Source organism: Semicossyphus pulcher, unplaced genomic scaffold (genome assembly GCF_022749685.1).
Source record: "Semicossyphus pulcher isolate SPU_LCO1_2020_fin unplaced genomic scaffold, fSemPul1.0.p SCAF_7, whole genome shotgun sequence".
Classification (NCBI taxonomy): domain Eukaryota; kingdom Metazoa; phylum Chordata; class Actinopteri; order Labriformes; family Labridae; genus Semicossyphus; species Semicossyphus pulcher.
The window spans coordinates 21,962,922-21,986,229 of record NW_027211748.1 but is presented as its reverse complement, the minus strand read 5'-3'; the positions used below and the strand labels follow the sequence as shown (position 1 = coordinate 21,986,229).

At 41.8% G+C, this 23,308-nt stretch overlaps 1 protein-coding gene across 1 annotated transcript in view; it reads left to right on the top strand.

Moving 5' to 3' along the window:
* The window catches only part of col6a1 (collagen, type VI, alpha 1), a 33,243-nt gene extending 12,553 nt beyond the window's left edge, over positions 1 to 20,690 (top strand). The window contains exons 22-35 of the mRNA XM_069684166.1: positions 1,046 to 1,108; positions 1,237 to 1,287; positions 3,158 to 3,193; positions 3,380 to 3,442; positions 10,092 to 10,157; positions 12,325 to 12,360; positions 12,664 to 12,700; positions 12,903 to 12,911; positions 13,001 to 13,134; positions 14,789 to 14,895; positions 16,919 to 17,105; positions 17,203 to 17,374; positions 17,474 to 17,503; positions 18,561 to 20,690. Coding sequence (XP_069540267.1) covers positions 1,046 to 1,108; positions 1,237 to 1,287; positions 3,158 to 3,193; positions 3,380 to 3,442; positions 10,092 to 10,157; positions 12,325 to 12,360; positions 12,664 to 12,700; positions 12,903 to 12,911; positions 13,001 to 13,134; positions 14,789 to 14,895; positions 16,919 to 17,105; positions 17,203 to 17,374; positions 17,474 to 17,503; positions 18,561 to 19,165 — 1,596 coding nt within the window. The 3' untranslated portion in view covers positions 19,166 to 20,690. The remainder of the gene's footprint in view (positions 1 to 1,045; positions 1,109 to 1,236; positions 1,288 to 3,157; positions 3,194 to 3,379; positions 3,443 to 10,091; positions 10,158 to 12,324; positions 12,361 to 12,663; positions 12,701 to 12,902; positions 12,912 to 13,000; positions 13,135 to 14,788; positions 14,896 to 16,918; positions 17,106 to 17,202; positions 17,375 to 17,473; positions 17,504 to 18,560) is intronic.
* Positions 20,691 to 23,308: the final 2,618 nt, after the last annotated feature.

The window sequence follows — 23,308 nt, the reverse complement described above, 5'->3', positions numbered from 1 at the left end:
GAAGCCGATTGCGACACAGCGGCACGTTGAAGGCTGTCCTATTTCGAAAGGCTCCTTCAGATGCGTCCCGGGCACTGAAGGATCCATCACGTGCATCCTTCATGGCCCAAAGTATCCTGGTATTCATTGTGCGCCAATTCAAACCAGATGGCGGACTCTTAAACAGCCAACAAATTCACTATTAAATGTGAAAGTTTTTGTTTTCAACTCAATCGAAGAGCTAGTGATACAATGTTTAAAAACAAAGAGGCCTTGAAACAAATGATCTTTAAAATAATAGGTTACCAACGTTTGTTATGATAGCTTGTTAGCCCGCTAGCTACCTGTTGCTAGGCAACAGGATCAGCATTTGGTGATGCAAGGCTAAGGGCGGGAGCAGCTGGTGGCGCAAACAGGAAATCCTCCGTAGACCAGACCGTCTCATTTCAGTTCGGCTTTAACGTCTTCACAGGCTACGAACCACTGATCCTCCATAAACCGCAGCCTTCGAAGGATGCAGCCCCTGAATTGAGACACAGCTATTGTCTCTGATTTTTGTGGTGCAGTGGTTAGCACTGTCGCCTCACAGCTAGAAGGTTCCTGGTTTGAATCCCAGTTTGGACATAGAGGGCCTTTCTGTGTGGAGTTTGCATGTTCTTCTCGTTCCCTCCGGGTCCTCCCCCCGTGACCCTGAACAGGATAAGCGGTATAGATAATGGATGGATGAATGGATGGATCCATAAATACTTTACTAAATGCAGTTAAAAAGCAGCTATTTTTATATTTCAACTATTGACCATGAACATAAGCGCTTCAAAGTAACTGGAAACTTATCACGCAATCTAGGCAATCGGCCAGTAATAACCTGTAACAGACTGCAAAAACTCACTGTTACATAACAAGTCATTGTGATACATGAAGACTGTTTCTGTTCCCACACACACACACACACACACACACACACACATACACACACCAGTCTCTTGACAGAACCCAACTGTTCAGCAAACACACGTCATGTTACATTTCACATGTTTCTAATCTGATCGCTGCTTTATTCTCGCAGGGACCCAAAGGACCGAGAGGAATCAAAGGAGCTCAGGGAGACAGAGGCCAGATGGGGCCCAGGGTGAGTGTGTGAGACAGAGAGGGGGGAGACAGATGTGTGCCATCCATCATATTCTCTGCCATGAGCTTTGTGTGTTAATGTTTGTGTGTATGAACGGATCCTAAAGTATATTTCTTTGTGTACTTCAGGGAGAAGACGGTGTCCCAGGAAATGGTACTGCAGGTTGTCCTGGTTTCCAGGTACGTGTTAACCCTTTCAACCCTTACATAGTATGGCTGGTGTTTAGCTTATTGTGATGTCATTACTTAGAGTATATTTGAACTCTTAATATCCCTACAATCTGTACAATGAAGACTAACAGGTTAAGTGCGTCACTAAACCATAATGATTGTTCAAAGTATTGAAAATGTTCTGAGATGTTTTTTCATCAGATTATGCTGCAAAAAACACAAAACATATTGATTCAAGGCGATTCTGAATCTAGAAACATGAACAAAATATTTCAGAATCCTTAATAAATTATTCGACCTGTTTACCTTTTGTAGTTTTTGAGAAACGTTCATTCTTTCGCTTATCGTGATGTCATCTTTTGGAGTATCTTCAAATGTTTCCTATCATTAAAATCTGTACAACTTTAAAGTTTTGACAAAATTCTAAGTTATTGGTTAGCTAATATGGTTTTTATTTTCGATCTATTTAAAGAGAATCGTGTTAAAAAGTGGATGTCGTGCTGCCATTCACGTGGTTTCAAGCTTTTTTTCAGTGCTTGTAGGGCTGCACGGTTAGGCTCAAAATGATAATCACGATTATTTTCATCAATATTGAGATCAGATTATTTATCATTATTATTTCATTTTTTTATTATACTTTCCCATTTAGATAAACAGAGCTTTCAGTTCCATTTTGTGCTACTTTCCGGCGTATACAAATTTTTCATCAAACTAAGACTTAAAATTAGCTTCTTTACCTGAATTTGCTGCATCATTGCATTAGTGCATCATGGGTAATTTCAGTCTGTCTTTGGGAGTTGGGTGGATAGGGTCACACTGTACAGCATTGCTGTTATGGACGTCTGAGTTTACAAGGACGGGGAGTAGCGACGTTATTCCTCCTGGCCTTCATCTGATTTCACATTATTTTTAAAATGTGGCCAATGTCAGATCGCAGTGTGAACTGGTCACGGACCTGAACTGACCCGCATGTGTAAAAGAACAGTAACAAAGACTACGCGCAGCACGCTGTCGTACGTAAACAAACATGGAAGTCAGCGTTTACGGTTTCATGTATAAATTGATGAGCCGTGAAAGCCAGCGAATTCGACAGCCGATATGGAGCACATATGAAAGCAGCCCAAATCCGATTTGAAAAGATCAGACTCCATGTGATTTGTTCACACTCATGAAAAAAACAGACCTGAGTCGCATATGAGCAAAACAGATTAGAGCCACATTTGCCTGCAGTGTGAACGTAGCCGTGTGGTGTTCTTTCAGCTGGTTGAACATGTTAGTTGTGTTTCTTTGCGACACAGCTTTCATCCACTCTTTGCACATTATTTTTATCTTACTTAACATCACTTTGCGTGAACATGAAATACCTCCAAACAGCCGATGACGAGCTTTTTCGGGGGACCGGCTGTTTCGTCTTCTGTTCCAGACATGTGACTTTTGTTTCTCTCGACTGTCTCTGTTGTTTAACTCATCTGCTCCAAACTGCCGCTGCGAGGTAGGCGCTCATGACATAATGTGAAGGCTCCCCCAAAAGTGAAGCCAGAACCTCTCGATTGCCCCCTGGGGGAGGGGCTGTTTCACTTCTACAGGCGGAGCATTCTAAACGTCAATACTGCCGTCAATCAAATATTTAATGGTGAGAAGACAAAATCGTGAGCGCGGCCCTGACTGTAACGTAATGTGATGACGTCATCGCTTACATACAACATGATGATGCGAAAGAGAGAGGCTCTAGCTGTAGCTGTTATTTTAGATTGATCTAAAAAGGATCATGTAAAAAATGATCTCCTGCGGCCGGCAGCAGGAGCTCCATTTTCAAAGGGTTAACAGAGGTTCATAGAGGTGCTGCTCTGTGTAAAATGTGCCTTTATGTCTCTTTCAGGGTTATCCTGGTCCCCGTGGAGACGCTGGTGAGCCGGTAAGTTATCTTAAAGACGTTTCATCCCTCAGCATGTTTAATGTTCGGTGGATCGTTGATAAAACTAAGCTTCAATAGATATTAAAATATTACACATCCATTTTCAAGTTCAGCTCCAACAGCGTCAGATCATTAGTCATGCCCATGTGACCTCTTGACCTCTGACACTTGCTGTGTGACCTTCAGGGTGGCAAGGGAACCCCTGGACCCAAAGGAGACGACGGCGATCCCGGAGATTCAGGCCTGGATGTGAGTGTGATCTCATTTTATCTTTCCTCGCTCTGTTGTTGGCAGAGAGCGCCGACAGGACGCGAGTCACATTCTGGACTTATGGGCACTTTTACATCTTTGTTCTCCATCGCTCCTTAAACACAACATGTTTTAATTTCTGTCTTTCATTTAGTCTCTGCTATCAGAGCCTCACATTCTTCACTCGTATTTGTCTCAGTCCATCCGTCTTGTTCTCACACTCGCCTTCTGTTCTGCAGCTGGAAATGCTTTCTTGTGTGTGTGTGTGTGTGTGTGTGTGTGTGTGTGTGTCTGTGTGTGTCATTGGGGAAGAGAGCTTTGAGCTGATGCAGCTGTGTATATGTCGTTGTCAAGGATACCAGGAAATGAGCAGAAATGATGAGGGGACTGCATTTCTCTTTTGGCGTATGTGTGTGTGTGTGTAAGTGTGTGTGTGGGAGCGGATCATCCGTGTTCTTAGCATGCTAGTTCTGACATTTGAACCCCGGATCAACTCGGTCGTGTTGACATTGAAGTTACAGCATTTTCAGGGCTCTGTGTGTCGTGTGGTAAACATTTCCCCACATGTTTGTACTTTTCTCTCGTCCGTACATCAGAGCACCCTGACCTCGTCTTTTAAGAGCAGTCACACTCTGTAAGCCTCAGATTTACAGATTCAGATCAGTTTACCTCTCATGGAGACTTTGTGTTACTGCAGCACAGAGCAGGATTAGATTCAAAGTACAATCGCCCCAATGTTTCCACTTCTTGTGCAGCGTGCCCTCGAGTAACGGCATCATGCAGGAAAATACTCATAACCTCTGTAACGGATTCTAAAGGACCATAAATACAGTGTAGTACATCAGATGAGTCATCTTAGAAACCGTTGAGGAATAAGCTTGTGAGTTTGCTTTTTCTGGCCTGACTTTCTAACTGAAATATAAACAATAAAAGCCACGCATCAGTCATGCTGAGAAACAGCGGTTAGATTTGGAAAGTAGCGGTCAATGAGTAAAATAAATGGGCTGAAACTGAGCCCACAGGAAGTGGGCGGGGCTTCTGAGTGTGTTTGGCATAGTGGGCAAACCATGTAATCACAACTTCTGCGTCCATCACTCACAGAAAAGGCTTTTTCCCATGAACTTACAATGAGAAAGACATGTTTTTTTTTAAGTACATCAACATTGAAGTAGAAACATTTAAATATCCTTTATTTCAATTATTAAGTTCTAAAGTTGTAAAAGTAACTTACAGCTGAATTAAGAATATTTTTCTCTGGGGGGAAATAAAGAAATACTCTGGAGTTTATTCTAAACAGCCAACGATTCAGACGTGTCCTAACGGTGTTTAGTGCTGGCAGCGCCCACAACCTCAATTTCAGAGCGTTTCTCACTGCTGCTTACTGTTACCGCAAATTTTTCTGGCGCCACTTCCGCCTTCCTTGGTAGTGACCAGTTAGTCTGATTTAATATTTGCTTTTACTTGGGTACATTTTACAAAGACATTAGCAGCAGCTCTGCATCTGGAAATTGTACCCACGAAAAGACGAAAGGATTAGCTTCTCCTCCGCCATTGTTGTTGACAGTTGATATTAGAAGACCCGCCCCTTCTTGATTTTGATTGGTCGATGAGGGAGAAGTGATATTGACGAGCACGGCGGTGTTCCAAAAGTTGAACTAATTTCAACTGAGAGCGCAGCGACAAAAAACAGCTGAGGCAGAGGGTGTTTTTGTGCTGAGGACGCTGAACTGCTTTGGTTTTGTATAGAAAATAAGCGCAGCGCAAAAAACGCTGTTAGTGGACACAGGCCCTTAGAGTTGGAACAGCCAAAGAGAGAAACATCCACAAGGATAAACATTCTAGCAGTGAGGCTAACATTAGCTAACATGCTAATGTTGGCAGAAAACTAACTCGTAAAGCCTCACCTCCTGTTCTTGCTGAAGTACAGACGACCTGTGTTGAACACATGTCCCCGCAATCGCCTTCAGTTATTTTGTTCTCAGTGCAGAGCATCACTACAGAAGGTTTTAGTAACATTCTATTTTGTTCACATCTGCTGCCACGAGATTAAATGAGATCACGTGAGGTGGTTTGTGCTCCCTCTGGCACACACGATAATCATTATAATATCCATATTGTTTTTATATATTATAGTTTTGTGTATATTTAAGATCAGTAAGAAGAATTTCTCAGAAGTTTCTCACTGTGTGCTCGATGCAAACCGATTTTTAAACCGTTTTCATAAGAATAAACATGATTCCACCTCTGTTGCTTAATCCAGTTTTACTTTATACATTCATGGCTTAAACATACAAAATCACCATTATCTAATACTGTTAGCGGCTATAACCAGCAGTTGCTCGTTAGCTTAGCTTAGCACAAAGACTGGAAAAAGGGAACCAGCTATCCTGCCTCTGTCCAAACCTGTCCAAACCTGCTCGAACCAGCTATCCTGCCTCTGTCCAAACCTGCTCGTCTCAACATCACTGAAGACCAAATTATGTCTTTTTTAATTTCTCTAATGAGGTTTTATGGATTTGCAGGGTTTCATGTTTCTTTTTGCCCGACTATTTTATGTTTTCAGAGCACTTACTTTCTTAGAGCCCTGCACGTAACCCCCATAAAACAGCAGGTCATCATCTTTCTTCAGTTAGAGGCAGATTGTGTTACCTTTGAGCAGAGCCAGGCTAGCTGTCCCCCCTGTTCCAGTCTTTGTGCTAAGCTAAGCTAACAGCCTGCTTGTTGTACCCTTGTATTTTACAATTAGACTCAATCTTTGCATCAAACTCTTGGCAACATAATGCATTAGTTTATTCCACAAAATGTCAAACCTTATTCAGCCTTCAAGTAAATATTCATGATCATCGCTTTGCAGCTGCTCCAGTGGTCAGTTCTGTTTTAAAATACACAAAGAGACGAGATATTTCGTCCATCTCAGTGGAAAAAATGAATCTATTACATTCCACTCATCTCCAGAGGCATTCATCCAGTTTTTCTCTCTTTAACAGGCCTTTATATCTGTTACTCTGAACAGTCACTTGTTTGTTCCCACAAGTTTTATATCCGGCGTCACTGGTTGGACAAAACCGATGGAAAATAATGGACGTTAAACTGTTTAACAAAACTGTCCGAGAATCTAACGCTGCGGATTTTATTGTGATATTTTCTTGTAAAGAAGTAAATTTGCAATCTAAATTGTTTAAATATTTTCACACTGCACAGACACGCACTCTGTTGCTGGTTTTCCTCTGGCCAGAGGGGACAGCAGGGCACCGACAGGGTGTGTCAGAGGAGAGGGATGTGGAGGCCGACCCTTTGACTCCTCCACCTGTTTAACTCCTTAGCCTTCACACGTTTGAATGATGACACTCACTTATTGACGAGGTACGACACACTGCCACATCTGGCTGTGAGTCATGGAGTGTGACGCCAGAAAGTTAAGGTCAAGCGTACAGTATCTGTGTGTGTGTGTGTGTACGTCTATACGTCTCTTGCTCTGTAGAGCATCAGAGTGTTTGAAGTTGGGAATGTGCGGTAATTAGAAGCGTGTGTGTGTATGTGCTCATGTGTGTGTATTCTTATCCACGCTGACAGAAACTATGCGCACGCATGTGTGTGTAGGTTTGTGTGTGTTAAAGTCCAGGTGGTTGGCATTATCCTCTCTCTCCATGTCTCTCTTTTGTTTCTGTCCACTGTAGGAACTCAGATGTAGCCAGCTCAGATCAAAGAGCAAACATTTTTTTATTGTGATGATTTGTGACTTTACAGTTCCAGCCTGACCTCTGACCTCACTGTGTCTCAATCCTGTCTGACATGTTGAGCTGCAAATGACTGTTTATGTGACAAACAATCAGGAAGAATTTGGATTGGAGAGGAGATAAACTTTGTGCCTGAAAAAACAGGGTAAAGTTTGTCCAAACTTTTTTGATGCAGAGATAATTGCAACTCTTTCCATAACTATGCCTGTTTAAAGGTTTAACATTGTACATAAGTATATATTATTTAAATACCCTTAAATCTTTACATGTTTGCAAGCCGTTTTAAGTCCGTTCACGGAGCATAACGACCACATTTATCTTGTTATCCGCTCTCGAGTTGCATTTTAATTTGAAATTCTCTGCAGCTGTCTTCACTCTTTCTCTCTCCAAGATGCCCACATTTCTTTGAAGTGTGTGTTTAATAGTGTCTGTGGGAACATGAAACCTGAAGACAGGATAATTTTCCTAAATTGATTTACAGTGTTAAGCTCTTTATTCTCCACACTTTGACACTGTGGGTCATAATCTCACAGCGATCAGCAGACAGGAGAGCAGCAGCTGCAGGCGCTTTAGCCTCAGAGTGAGATGTGATTAGATTTTGAGACTTTTCTCAGACTTGCTTGACGCTTTACAAGTGTTTTAAAACATTGATTCTATTTCTGACAGGTGAGATGTGTTCTGACATACAGTATATGCAGGAGTTTAGAAGTTAAAGACTGGTTTACATGAAGGAGTAAAACATCGACTGAACATTTAAGTTAGGCTGCACTTCCACACGGAGTCATGCAGGTGTTTCCACTTATCTTAATTAGGCTGAAGTGGTGTGGAGCTATGCATGCAGGGACTTATGTGAGGTCATCAACATACCAATAAGAGCAGGAAGGAAAGGTTAATCAAGTACTCTCTACACACTGAGAAGAGGCCTAACCAGGCACAATAAGTGAAAACATGTAGCTGAGACATGAGTTTGTAAAAAGTGAATGTAAACACCATTAAACATTAAAACATACTTTTGTGTACAAATACAAAGTACTAACATCGCAAATGCTGAAAAGGGCAGAAGAAAAGAGGAAAACAGTGGAAAGTATGGGGGGACAATATGATACTATAATAACTTTCCACTCAACTTTTTTTAATACCTTTGACGCAAAAGCAACTATACTCTAAGGAGCAACATGGGATTTAAAGGGTGCTTTATATCTCTCTGAAATGTTCTGTATTTTAGGATAAAGTCTTCCAAAATGGAAACAACTATAAGTACTGAAGTACCAGTATGCACAGTTTATACCTAGAACCCCTCAATTAGATCCCACCATGTCACTGTTGAGAATAAGGGCCTGTGTCCACTTACGGTGTGTTCTGTGCTGGTAGCACCCAAGGCCTAAATTTTGGAGCTTACTGTTGCTAGGTTACAAAAGTTGTCTGGCGGCACTTCCGCTCCCGTCTGTAGTGACCGTTAAGTCTGTTTCAAATCGCTCTGTGTGCTTAAAATTTGCTTTTATTCAATGAAATTTTACAAAGAAAACATAAAACAATGCAAAGGAATCGTGTCCTGGCATCAGCAGCAGCCGCTGGAAATTGTACCCTCAAAAAGATTTAAGGATTAGCTTCTCCTCCGCCATTGTTGTTGACAAAGTTGATATCTGAATCCCGCCCCTTCTTGATTTTGATTGGCCGCTAAGGGAGAAGTGTCATTGATGAGCATGATGGTGTTCCAAAAGTGGAACTATTTCAACTGAAAGCGCATTGACAAATAACTTGTTTTTTGGCCTTCAGGCTGCAGATACGTTGGTTTTGTACAGAAAGTAGGCACTGCCAGGACAAAAAAAACCCCACTAGTGGACACAGGCCCTTAGAGTTGGAACACAGCTCTACACCTGGAAATTGTATCCTTGAAAAAACAAAAGGATTAGCTTCTCTTCCACCATTGTTGTTAACAAAGATATCTGAAGTCCCGCCCCTTCTTAATTTTGATTGGCCGGTGAGGGAGAAGTGACATCGAGGAGCGCAGCAGTGTTCCAAAAGTTTTCAACTGAGAGTGCAGAGACAAAAACAGCTGATTACTGAAAACGCTGAACTGCACTGGTTTTGAGTAGAGAATAGACGCTGCCAGCGCAAAAACCGTTGTTGGTTGACACAGGCCGTGTTTGCTACCCTAAAAAGTCACTGAGGCGCTGGCGAGTGCTACCAATAAATGTTAGATTATCAGATGTTCACATTCAGAAAGATCATTTTCTCTCTGTAGAGGCTCGTATTTGGTAACATTCGCTGATATTTTTTGTAAATACACGTCTTTATGCTGATGACAGCCAGACTCACATCACTATCCTACCAGGTTTTCCTGATCATTATTTCAGCTGTCTGAAAAACTTCTTCCATCTAAACACATACAAAAGTTAAGAAATGTTTGAACACATAAAACGTGTACAAAAAAAAAAAAAAATGTACCCAGATGTTAAATTCTTTGAGGATTAAATTCACCATCTTTGGCCTCCTCGGTCTTTATATTAATTGACGTACAAAACACAGAAATCATTACATGAAAGATGATTAAGACCATATGTTAGCTATTTCTGCCGTGCTCCACTTTTATGGACCAATGTACTGCACCATTATACTCAGTAATAACAACACTGATGTTATGACTCTAAAGCTGTTACTCTTTCATGTTTTAAATTCTTTATTTCAATAGTCAATCAAGCGGTTGAAAACCATACTTGAACAATAATTGATGTAATCTGACATCTTGAATATGGTTCCATGTTACACCCAGACCCTGACTGATGTTTAAAACAGAACACATTCAACTGTGTCCTGCATTAAACACTGTGTTTGTACGCCTATTTGAAAAAAGAAAGACACTATACATGTTTGGGCCTCTCTTCTAAACATTCATTTCTCTCTCTCCACAGAACAGCGACCCAGGACCTGCAGGACCAAAAGGGGCCAAAGGTCACAGAGGACCTGAGGGCAAACCGGTAAGAATACCAAGGAGCCATGGCATGAGCTGTGTGTGTTTGTGTGTGTATATTGTAGGTTTTTCTGCATGTGTATGCAAGTCGAGACAGTGGAGAGGCCGCTGTCCACACACGCAGAGGAGAAGCCTCCCAGCAAACTATTAACCTAGTCTCACAATCAGACAGAGTTTTTAGGTCAGTTCATAGTTTTAAATATTTACAGTGGAAAGTGGCCCCTTGGTTTGAAGTTATGCTAAAGCTAAGATTAGTCTATCTTAGCTTAATCCAAAGTAACATTTCAATTTACATATTTCTACAGCCACAGATTTCGGTCTTAACAAAGTGGGTAAGATTATATGAAAGGTGAGATTATCCTCTGCCACAGTGGAAGAAACAGGAGCTCCAAACAATGATGTTATTTCCCAAACAAGCGTCACACACATTCAATCCTACGTTAGACTTAAACAGACGACTCATGAGGATATCTTTTCATTTTAAAACATCCTGTCCTCAAACAGCCAGGCACTGCAGTGTAAATAAGTGATACTGAAACAGTAGGGGACTATTTTCAGCAGCGGATTAATACACTATTGGTGCTCCAGTGAGTATTCACAGCACCAGGACTGAACATAAAACAAACGTTTTGTGTTTGTGATAATGAAGGACATCGGTGTTACAGTGCGGCTCACTGATTTGTTTGAAGCAGTTTTCCAATAAAGATTCAGCTTTATGCCAGGGTGGAAGAAGCTGTAACAGGCTTTGCTTAGTATGGACAGTACTTAGTCTTTCAATGTTCAACTTTAAAGGGAGGGTATTATGCTAATTTCAAGCTTCATATTTCCCTCTGTGATACCTGTGGAGTAGCTTAGCATAATTTACAGTTTAGAAACTCATGTTTCTCACACTGGTGCTCTGTGCAGGCCCTCATACAGCCTCTGCCTCAAACGACTCATTCAGCTATGTTCCTTTAAGAAACCCCGCCCCTACAAGCCCGCTTTCTTCTGATTGGCCAGCTCTCCGAAGCATGCTGAGGGTGCACTTTGTGACATCACAAAGTGAAGCGTGTAGAAAAAAACAGTGTGAAACCTGGCATTCACAGCAGACTGAGCTGAGAAGCCTGGGGATTACTCCAACATACTTTTACCTGCAGATTTGAAACTTCTCCCACGTTTAGTCTGGACATCCAACATTGTAACATTATATATGTGTCTTATAATGTGAAACAGCATAATACCCCCTCTTTAACTTCGGTAGGACCAATTCTTTGATGGTTTTGGTAACTAACAAGAACAAAGCAGACCTCCTGCACTGTTTATGTCACTACCTGTGTGCAGAAGTAGCTAATGATTGCATCGACAATCAGTCATTGAGCTAAAGTTTGCTAATCTCATCACTCAACATGACATCAAACTGCATGTTCAGACATTAAAAAGTGGCATCTCTTAGTTTGGCTCACAGAATGAAGGGAGATAATGTGATTTCCGCTCACTAACTGGCAGGTCAGAGCATGTGGTATTGGATCATGAGAAAAGATTTGATCTAAATATAACTGCATGAAAACATGTTCTCAAACTCTCCTCTTTCACACTTTTCCTACTTTATGTCCCTCCTCCCTTTCCTCCTCTCTTATTCTGCCTCTTTCCTGGCTCGTGTCCCTGCTGCATATTTCTGTATGAACTGTTTGCGTCATGTGTTCTCGGGACGTCTACCATTAAACTCTCTCTCTCTCCTCTCTGAAGTGTGTGTGTGTGTTTTCCTTTGTGCACACATTTAAGCTACGCTGGCGTCTTTGTCACAGAGAAGAATGCTCTTAAACTGAGTTTAATGTCTGTTAAAACAAAACAGATGGTTTTCTGCAGCCGAGTGAAAAACAAAACGCTGCGGCGATGAACTTCTGTGAGATCGTCGTGTTGTTGCAGAAAGATAGCAGCGCACACAAACGCGTGGGCGTGGATGTGGGTTCAGTGACTGAGGGATTTTGGTCTGCAGTCAAAGGAGGAATGGTTTTCCAAAGAAGTTACTTTTTTCATTCATGTTGAAGTAAAAACAGACTTCCAAGGAGTAGCTTTGTCATCTTGAAGCCAGATAAACACTTTTTTAAAACAGATAAACTCGTATGGTATATCAGGAGGATGAATCACTCCGTCCCCCTCTCTTCTTTTCTAACTCATTCTCCTTTTCTCTTCAGGGACCTCTTGGGCCTCCTGGACCACCAGGAACTGATGTAAGTATTAAAATGTAATCAGTCCATTTAATCAGGACCCTCGCCCTCTTTGCTGCCACAGGACAGACTTATTTCCTCCTCCAGGCTCTGTAGTTTTGACTCTGAACCTGATCCTGTGTGTTCAGCCCAAAGCCACACATCTCATTTCCTCTCAGCGAGCAGCCCTCTGAGTGACATATCACCATTATCATGCTTATTCTTACTTTTAGAGCAGACAGTCGATGACCTGGCCGTGTGTGTCAGGGTTACATAATTGAACAGTGTCATGCTGCACTGTAACGCTCACTCCACCTCTCTCTGCAGGAATGTGAAATTCTGGATATCATCATGAAGCTGTGCTGTAAGTTCAACTCACTGAAACGAAGCCACATGTTCTCCACGTTCAACACTTTGCCCTTTTCAACTCAGCCCCTGATTAGCCAAACATGCAGTCCCAACCTGATGGATGTGACGGTTAAACAGGTTGTGTTGCCTTATTTTGCTCAGTTCATTAACTCTGATTTCTGTTTTTCCCCCTCCATCCTCGTCCTGACACTTGGCAGCTTGTTGTGGTAAGTTTACACTCATTAAAAAACACATGATAATTGTTTCTCTGCGGCTTTAGAGATCCTTTGTGATTGTTTGTCTTGTACGTCCCCAGAGTGTAAGTGTGCTTCTCTGGACCTGGCGTTCATTGTGGACAGCTCAGAGAGTATCGGGTCCACAAACTTTGCCCTCGCCAAAGACTTCATCATCACAGTGGTGGACAGACTGATCAAAGACCAGCAGGTCAAGGTAAAGACTCAATCTGTCTTTGGTTTTGACTCTTAGTTTCACTGTATCTTCTATCTTTGTCAAGCTTCTGTAGGATAACCCACATATCTATTCTTTTGCAAGTTAAACACATGAACAAACAGAAACTGTATACGTATAAAAAGGAAAAATACATAATTACATGAACATTATTATCGGTAGCCAATCAGTCCAGGGCTGTGCAAGGCTCAACACTTTGTCCACATGTGTGGAGACACTCTGGAGCCGTTACACAGGACAGGGACTGTTATCTGGACGAGCTGCTGTTGTGTGCTCATTTAAAAAAATGAAGCTGCGTTACAGACAGAGAAACTAGTAAACACCTGTCCAGTCTGGACTTTACAATAAACTGTTTAAGAGCTGCCCCCTCCTCTCCGTGCTCGCACCGCGCAGCAGAGAGTGGAGGTGCAGACAGCTTCTCTCCACAATCAGACACAAAACAAGAGCAAATTGCACGGATCTGCGAAACTTTATGGGCGTGTTTGCGCTTGAATATCATCAGTGCAATTTGCTTTGTGGACTGAACCTTCAGACGGAGCAGATAGCGGGGGCAAATTATGGAGCTATCAGCGGCCGCAATTAATTCTTACTGGGAAGGCACTTAGTTATCTAGAGTTTAAAGTACACTACCAGTCAAAAGTTTGGACACACTTTCCCATTCACTTGTATGAGAAAATGTGTCCAAACTTTTGACTGGTAGTGTAGATTAACCTTCACACAGGCCACCGCAACAGATACACTTCTAGATTTATCCCCAAGTCTTTCTCTCATCTAATGCGGGGTACACACTACAAAATAATCTGGCCGATTTTGGGCCTGAGTCCCCCCTTCCGACAATCATAAGCAAAGTCCCGATTTTTTTATTGGTTCTAAAAATGATCTTGATGGTCCTGTGGTTCGAGGTTGTTAAGAGTGGGGTCTCTCACATCACCTGTTGTTGTAGTGCGGCCAGGCATACGTCTGGATTTGTCCAGGTCAGGTATTGATAAACTTGATAAAAGAGCCTCATACACTTTAGAAATAGTGTTAAACAATGGACGGTCACTATGGAATAATTGTTCTACTGGTAGTTGGAGATAGCTGAAAAAAATCATTAAGCAGTTCAAAAGACATGAAGCCTCCTTCCTCATAGCAGTGCTCGAGGTGGCTGACGCCCTTCTCAGACCACACCTTACTGTCACTGTTCTTTATGATCGTCGGTGGTAGTCTATTTCTCCATAAAGGGGTTTTGGGTGAGAGAAGTCCTTGTTTGGTTAGTTCATGCAGTTTGTACCAAATTGAAACTGAGTGGATGATTAGAGGATTATCTGTTGCAGTTTTAGGATATCCCACATTTAACCTCTGTGGATTGTGTTGTTTATCCAAAATTAAACCAGAAATGTTGCAAAAAGTGTTTCCTGAGAGAAATGCAGCTCAGCGAGCAGACCTCAAAATAGAAAGTGTGAATGACAGATGCCGTCTCTGGGTTTTGGAACTTGTTTTTATGTCTCTCCAGTGACTCTCCTCTTCCAGTTTGGTTATAATTAGTCAGAATGGGTGGGACGCAGAAATGTTGACAGAGGAAAACACATGCTCGTAGACATAACACACACACAGACCAAAACACACGGTCACCATGCAATGATTCTCTTTCCAGTTTGCAGCCAATGAGTCCAAGGTGAGTGTGGTCCAGTACAGTGGATCCAAGGCCCAGGAAATCGTGCAGCTGGGCAGCACCGTTAAAACCCTCACCGACTTCAAACAGTGAGTTCACGTGCTTGCAAGCAGCCAGACTTGTTCTTTGACTGTGCAGTCTAGTAATGATTCAGTGATGATTCAGAATTACACTGCAACAAATGTTTGATTTGACTGTGGTTCAACTTCTGGTTACAAGTTTTCTCCATGTCTTAACTTTGCATCAGTCAGACAGTATGTGGAGGGAAGTCAGTTTTTAATGATGCATTTGGCTCACAGTCCTCTCCAAGAACAAGCCATGTAACTGCTACTTTACTGATTTAATATCACAGACTGTGAATAAATGCCCCACATTAGTTTAAGTCTAGCTTAGCAAAAGACAGTGAACAAGGAGATAGAGTTAGCTTCGCTGAATCAAAGGTAGTTTCCAACATCTTAAGAGTTGTCTTTTTTATGGTGAATTGGACATTGAACATTTTAATTTGAAGGGTAGTTTCAGGGGTGCTGGTTTAGCTCAGTCGGCAGAGCAGGGGACTCACATACACAGGCAAAGTTCTCCATGCATCGGCCGCAGCTTTGACTCGACTCACTTTTACCCCACACTCTCTCCTCCCCACGTTTCCTGTCTACCCTCACTGTTGTATCAAAATAAAGACAAAAGGCCAAAAAATAATATTTAAAAAAGAAAGGGTAATTTCAAATTTTGGTATGTATTTGCTTCCTTTCCAAAAGTGACATGAGAAGATCCAACATTGTGTAATTACATGTCTATGTGACAAGCATGCAGCCAGAGCCAGGAGGTGATTAGCTTAGCTTAGTACAACAGGTGAAACAGCTAGCCTGAATTTATGAATAAAGCCCCTTTAACACTGGTCAAAAAACACCCGCTAACACGTGGCTTTTTTGCTTACTGGGAAAGGTTACAATCGGCATTCAGACCCGGGTCAAATGACTCTGCAGTAGACCCGGGTCACCTCGGCTCCAATCAGCATTGATGGGAACACAAAACCTGGGTCGACACGCTAATCTCCGCTATCATCTCAATCCGCCCGTCTCCGTCCATGCAAGTTCTTTGTGCATACTATTGACTAACACTGTTTCTGGCGCTGCAGAAAAGAGACCGAACGCAGTGTACTCCATTGGCAATGGCAAAAGAGACAATCAGTATTTATTAGCGGGTCTTCCCAGGTCTGAAAAACCAGCGTCAACGCGCTAATTTTGGTGGGAAAAGGGTATAGCTGTCATGTTGTACCTAAAAATGATTGCTGTTATGAAGAGATACGATAGTTTTATCTTTTTATATCTATGTAAAATTTTTAAGAAACACAACGCAGCTTTTACTGAGATTTGGACACGCTCTTAGGTTACTCTGAACACAGTTAGGCTAGCTAGCTTTTCCTGTTTACTAGGCTAGGCTAATCACCTCCCAGGTCTAACTCTGTTTATCATGGAATTAAATCAGATACACAAAAACCCATAAAATGTTAAGGAGCTTTGTTACATTGCAATTTAGCAGGGTTATTTTGAGATTTCTTGTTTTATTTTTTAGTTTATTTTATTTAGTTTATTTGACGGGGTATTTTAGCTGTACCAGAGTTAGCTATAAGCTAATTTGCATCTGAAGTCCCTGGGCAGGATGTAATGAAGATCTTGTTCCACATTGAAATGCCTGAACAATATTAATTGGTTACAATACAAACACACAGCTGGTTTTTGTCTAAAAAGTGTGACCAAAGTGAGGATTGAAGGCTAAAGCAAAGACAAAAAGATGGCTTTATTCAACACACTTATTCTTTTTTTTGACCAACAACAGTCTCACACACTGCAAAATCCAGCTAATTGTTGGATAGATTGGAGACAAACGTATTAACTATATCAATGCTACATGTAAATAAGACAGATGCTAAACATTTGCCCCTGCTCCCAGTCTTTTTGCTAAGCTAGGCTAAATTGGGTCATTGTAACTCTAATGGATGATGATAAAGATGTAGTCTCTCATTTATTTGCAAATGTTGAGGTGTTTAGTGTTAGTAATGGTTGTTGATTATAAATGCCTCTGTGTGTGTGTGTGTGTGTGTGTGTGTGTGTTCAGGGCAGTGAAAGACTTGAACTGGCTGGCTGAGGCCACTTACACCGGCGAGGCTCTTGATTTCGCTCTGACCAACACAATCAAGCTGATGACACAAGAGAACCGAGTCGTCCTCGTTCTCACAGACGGACGCTCTGATATTTCCAGGGACACGGTTCCCCTCAACGTACTCTGTGGTAATAACATACGGGTGAGTGGAATGGACCCAGATAGACACAGTAAATGCTCATATCCTTCAATCAAAATACTCAAGAACAGTCCTCTAAAATCTTCTTCCTCCTCTCCAGGTGGGCGGTTTAGGAGTTAAAGACTACACAGGCCGTCTGCCCAACCAGGAGCAGCTTGAGGACGTGGTCTGTAAGAGTGACCCCAAACCAGGCTTTACTTTTGTCCTTGATAACTTTGCGGAGCTGCTAGATGACACTTTCCTGCAGAACCTCACAGCCCAAATCTGCCAAGGTACATAATACATAGTGCAGATACACATTGTTTATTTTTGGATAATATTTTGGATAAACTGAAATTAAATTAACCTGACACTGTTGTTCTCTCTTTTAGATAAGAAGTGCCCAGACTACAAATGTCCCAGTAAGTCTGTTTTTCATCTCCAATTATGATCATTTGACATTGTTGTAAAAGTTGTTCCAATACGCTACAATAAAATAAGATGCGATACTATACAAAACATTAAAATACGATGCATTACAATATGCTACATTACGACACGATATATCAGGATACGACACATTACATTACATTACGATACGATATATTACAATACGATACATTGCGATACAATACGTTATGATACATTATGATACGATACATTGCGATACGATATATTACGATATGATACGATACTATACAGAACGATTACGATACAATACATTTTGATACGCTACATTACAATACGCTACATTATGATACATTACAATACGATACATTATGCTATGCTACATTATGATACGATACATTATGATACGCTACATTACGATACGATACATTATGATACGCTACATTACCATACGATACATTATGATACATTATGATACATTATGATACGTTACGATATGATACTATACAAAACATACGATACGCTACATTGCAATACGCTACACAACAATACGCTACACAACAATACAATACAAAACAAAAATACAAAACAAAACAAAACAGATAGCTACTTATGATACCAGTATCGGCCTTCAGTACAGCCTAAAATAAGGTATCAAGTATCGGCCAGTATGCCAGACAATGAACTGATCAGATATCACAACCAATTAGCCTCCCAAACACCCAGGTGGTTTCCAGTAAATTATCGTCTGACAATAACCAAAAACAAGAGTTTGGATCAAGCAGACATTTTGCTGTTAGTCAAAGCTTGCAAAATAATCGGAGTTTTTTAACCAATAATATGTATATTTTTTTATCGCACTGTAGGCGGTATCAGCCGATAAGAAGTCCAGGTATTGGGAACAAAAAATGTTGTAGGCACATATCTAATTTTACGATTGGTTAGAATGTAGTTTACTCATGTTTACTTTATCTTACTGCAGTTTGTCATTTATATCTGGAGTCATTTTTACCTCCTATGATGAATGGAAACAGCTGTTGATCAGATGTGTTGTCTGTTTGTGTGTTGCAGTCACCTTCTCTGACAATGCCGATATTTTGATGCTAATGGACAGCTCGGCCAGCGTGGGCCAGAAGAACTTCGAGATGAGCAAGACCTTTGTCCGTCGCTTGGCCGAGCGTTTCCTCACTGCTGAGAGGAAGAGGGGCTCCATTGTCAGGGTGGGTCTGGGTCAGTACAGCCGGAGCGCCCGCATGGAGCAGTTTCTGACCAACAATCTGACCCTACTGTCAGTTAGAGCTGAAGAAGCCACCTTCCAAAATGATGGCACCAACGTGTTAGAGGCCATGGAGTTTGGGATGAGGAATTTACGTGATCGTGGGGATGAGCCTGGAGACGGGAAGAAGCTGGTGCTGTTCTCTGATGGCAGGTCTCAAGCCATCACCGAGCCCGTGTTGCAAAAGCGTGTTGAAGAGTTGTCGAGCGCCGGGGTGGAGCTGTTTGTCATCGCTGTTGGCAGCCAAGTCAACGAGGCTAACCTGCGTACGCTGGTGAGCAAGGGGCGTCCGCAAGACATCAGCTATGCACAGCGCCACCTGTTCCGTGTCCCAGACTACCCCTCTCTGCTCCGCGGGGTCTTCCACCAAACCGTCTCCCGCAGGGTTTCCTTGCCCTGAGCGCAGGGCCCCAAAAAAACAGGACCAACACGCTTTAGATTTTTAGTCCCATTATAAATATTCAGTCTCACTCATTTACAATACACTGTGTTTGAGTATTTTTTTAAAAAGTCATGTCACAAAACGACAGATGATTGTGTGGCAGACAGGTGGAAATGATATGAAATTCCTTTGGGACTTTATCACCCTGAGTTTAGCCGCCAAGGCAGACCATCTCGTTCAACATCTTTGTCAACGACCACCTCCTTTGCGAGGAACATTAGGCTAAAACCAAAGTGAAGGTGCTTACCTAAACCATTTGAGAGCTTGCTGTGACAGAACACAGCTGGGAGGAGTGGCTGCCTGGAGGACAGAGCTCAGGGTAACAAAGTCCCGTAACAAAAGGGGTCACTTCGGCCCTGGAGAGACATCAGCCATGGCCAAAAGTAACACATTTTCAAGCTTTTTAAATGCATGGGGCTGATTTCTTCTCAGGTATTCTGCATCCCTGTATCCCTTTGAGCTCGTCTGACCTGCACTTTAACTTACCTTAAGTTAAGCTAGTGAGGGTTCAAGGCTAAACTCTCCTGTCTCTCCAGGACCGAAGCTTCTCTATTTGAAGGATTTGTGTTTAAGGTTTATTGTGGACTCATTTTTGTAGCTTTTATCACGCTTTCAAGTGGTGTCCAGTTTGTGGTGTCACAGTTTTACTTACAGCTGTGAATTACTCTTTGACGAGTGCATGCTGTACCTAAATGATTGTTAATCTGCTAACTGTTTATTTTAGGTTTTGTCCTCATGAAGATAATTGAAAAGGTCAGTAAAACATGGTGAAACTCAAACCCGACATCACTTGAAAGCTCTGTTAGATCACCATCAGACAGCGAAAACAGGACATGACATCAGGCAGACTCAAACAAACCCGTCAGATCTTCACCTGGTACTAATGAGGGCCACCAGCTGGACTCAACGTGTGTGATTCTGTCTGTGTGTGTCTGTATGTATCTGTGTGTGTGTATGTGTCAGCACCTCTGTGTGTGCATTAAATACATGTATGTGTGTGTGTGGAGGTGATTGTTTTACGTGTGGCCTTGGGTGACTGTTCCATAAACAGTTGTGTCGGGGTCACTGGTTCAGATGACAGAATGATAGAAACCTGTTCTTTATGTCTGCAGCAGAGAGGCCTCCCTCAAACACACACACATACATACACACACACACCTACCTCTTCAGTGAGGTAGGAAAACATCTGTCATGGTTGAAGGCTGCAAAAGTAACTTAATGAGGCTCTTGCCGTGAGTCCCTAACAACCACACACACACAGAAAACACACACACACAAATACACCTTTAGATCCCCTCCATCATAAGTCCCACACCTTAAGTTTTGTTATCATCAGTGGCCCAGAGTTGCTGTTATTATCTGTGGTGCTATTAGTCTCAGTGTATCAGACTCTATCCATGTTGTAAAAGAAGATATTTTTACCTGAGGATACAAACCTCAGCTGTGTTGTAAGAGCTCCTTCAATAAAGGTTGCTACACCAAAGCTTGTCTGCTCACTTTTGTCCACACACACACACAGACTTACATCCAGTACAGAGGGTTAACCATACATAAAAAACAACAATACACAAACTCTTACCTTAAAATTAATATGATTATAGCGATAGCATTAGCAACATAGCGTAAGGTATGGCCACCCTCTCAAACTAAACTCAAGTTTTTATAATGACAGTACCTTGTATTTACTGCTGTTAGCAAACATTAGCATGCTAACACTCTAAACTAAGATGATGAACACGCTAAACATTATTGTACCTGCTAAACATCAGTGTTTTAGCACTGTAATGGTGAGCATATTAGCATGCTGCTGTTAGCATTTAGCTCAAGCTTCCCTTGGGAAACTTCCTAGTCGTTTCATTTTGGTCAGAAAGTCGTTCTTCTTGCGTTCTTTGTTCACGTTTCAAGTTTTTAGTTGGAGGCTAATATGGAAACAAAATGGACACTACAAAGAAAATTATAAGTTATATTTTATCATTCAGAATTAATCTAGTTCACTTTATATGGACAGCTTCTAATGGTTGCAACCATTGACTGTAAATAAAGATGGATGATGCGTCTCCACCTCCCTCAGTTGTACAAAAGTGAAGCCAAAATAACGCTGCCATCTTGCCGACTGCGCAGTATAGATCGGCAGGTGGAGCCGCAGTATTGACTTCCAGCCCATTGAGCTAACCAAAACACACTTTTAACTCACCGACAAAAATATCATAGATCCCTCATGTCGGCTCAGTCTGCATCAGAGCAGCTTCTTGTGTTGGTCTGAAGCAGACGGTCACAGATATGGAAACTTCAATGACTGTAGTGATTGTTTTAGTTGTGTTTCCTCTCACTGTTCCTCCTCTACTCTGCTACATTACTGTACCTACTGAACCTCAGTATTTATTATTGCTAATGTTAGCACGCTGCTGTTAGCAATTAGCTCTCTGGTTTGTCCCATTTCACAAGTTACAAAGTTGTTCTCTTTTAGTTTTAAGTTGGAATGTGGAAACATGGATGCTCCAAAGAAAATGTGTTACATTTTATTGCTGAGAACTAATCTAGGTCACTCCAAGGGCACAGCAACTAATAGTTACCACCTAATACTATATTACAAACGATATCCATCCATTATCTATACAGCTTATCCTGTTCAGGGTCGCCGCTGGGATTGGAGCCGATCCCAGCTGTCATTGGGCAAGAGGTGGGGTACACCCTGGACTGATCGCCAGTCAATCACAGGGCTGACACATAGAGACACACAACCATTTACACTCACATTCACACCAACTTTAGAGTCACCAGTTACCGAACTTGCATGTCTGAGGACTGGGGGAGGAACCCGGAGAACCTGGAGGGAACCCACGCAGACAAGGGGAACACATGCCAGAACGTTCAGGCTGTTAGGCAACAGCACTAACCACTGCGCCAGCGTGTAGCCCTCACCATGTCAATGAATTAAAAAGTTTTTGACTATCAACCCAACATTTACTTTAGTCAGCCATGTTTCTACATGATATGGAGTTGTGTCAAGACAAGTTCCAAAATGTTCTCTGAATTCTTGTTCCAACTAAAAGGGGCATTCACGTAAACGTTTCCAGTTGTGAATCAGATTATTCGACACCGCATGAACGCAGGTTTCCCAAAGTCAATAATACGACTCATTAGTGAAGTACTTCAAAAGACCCTCAAATAACTTCCATGCAGTGGACGAATAGATTTTTAACTTTGAAACCCAAACATCCATCTCCTCTGCTATTTGAACTGATAGCCCGCAACTATCTCTAAATGTTAGGGAACATAGAGCCCTGAGAATACAGGGATTACACCCACCAGTGTGCATACAACCACATCACAGGGCTGCTAGCATGACTGTAGACTTGTTCAGTTTTCTTTCATACCCTCACTAAATGAATTCACTAAGTTGCTGATCTGGGATGAATTACTACAGTGGGGTCAAAAAGGAAAACTATAAAACCGCTGTGTAGTTTTTCTGTCATTAATATTCATTTGATTTTCCAGTTTTACTCAGTTTTAACCGACGATAATTATAGTTGTGTTTACATTTGTTTTGCTAGTGTTGTGACTTTAGGGCAGTGATGATTGGTAGATCTGACCACCACTTTCTTTGAAAGGATGAACTGTTTTATTCAACAGCTAGTTCCGACCAAGTAATCTGATTGGACAAGAGGCATTCCATGAGTGCTGATATAGAGAACAACATCACTGGGACTTTTCACTCTGTGTATCACTCCGCCTCAGCCAGGTGTTCTGAATACTGTTAATTAACATCACAGCAGACCGAGTATGTCAACATTAATCAAGCTGGTACCTCTGAATCACACAGCAGACTCTTATTTCACTGGTTGATGATAAATTATAACAAACAGGTAAATGTACATGATAAAAACAGCTGATCTGTGGTAACATGTAGACACAGAGTGCAGGAGAATGTTTGGGTTGCTTGGCAACAAAAGTCCAGGTTCAGTTAAATTGTGGAACTAGTTGAGTTGGTGGAGCAAAAAAGAATCTGATGTTGATTATTACTGTTTACTACTATTTGCTGCTTATATAACTGTTGTACAAAAGGAATATCATAACTGTGATTATCTGCGGCTTCGTGCC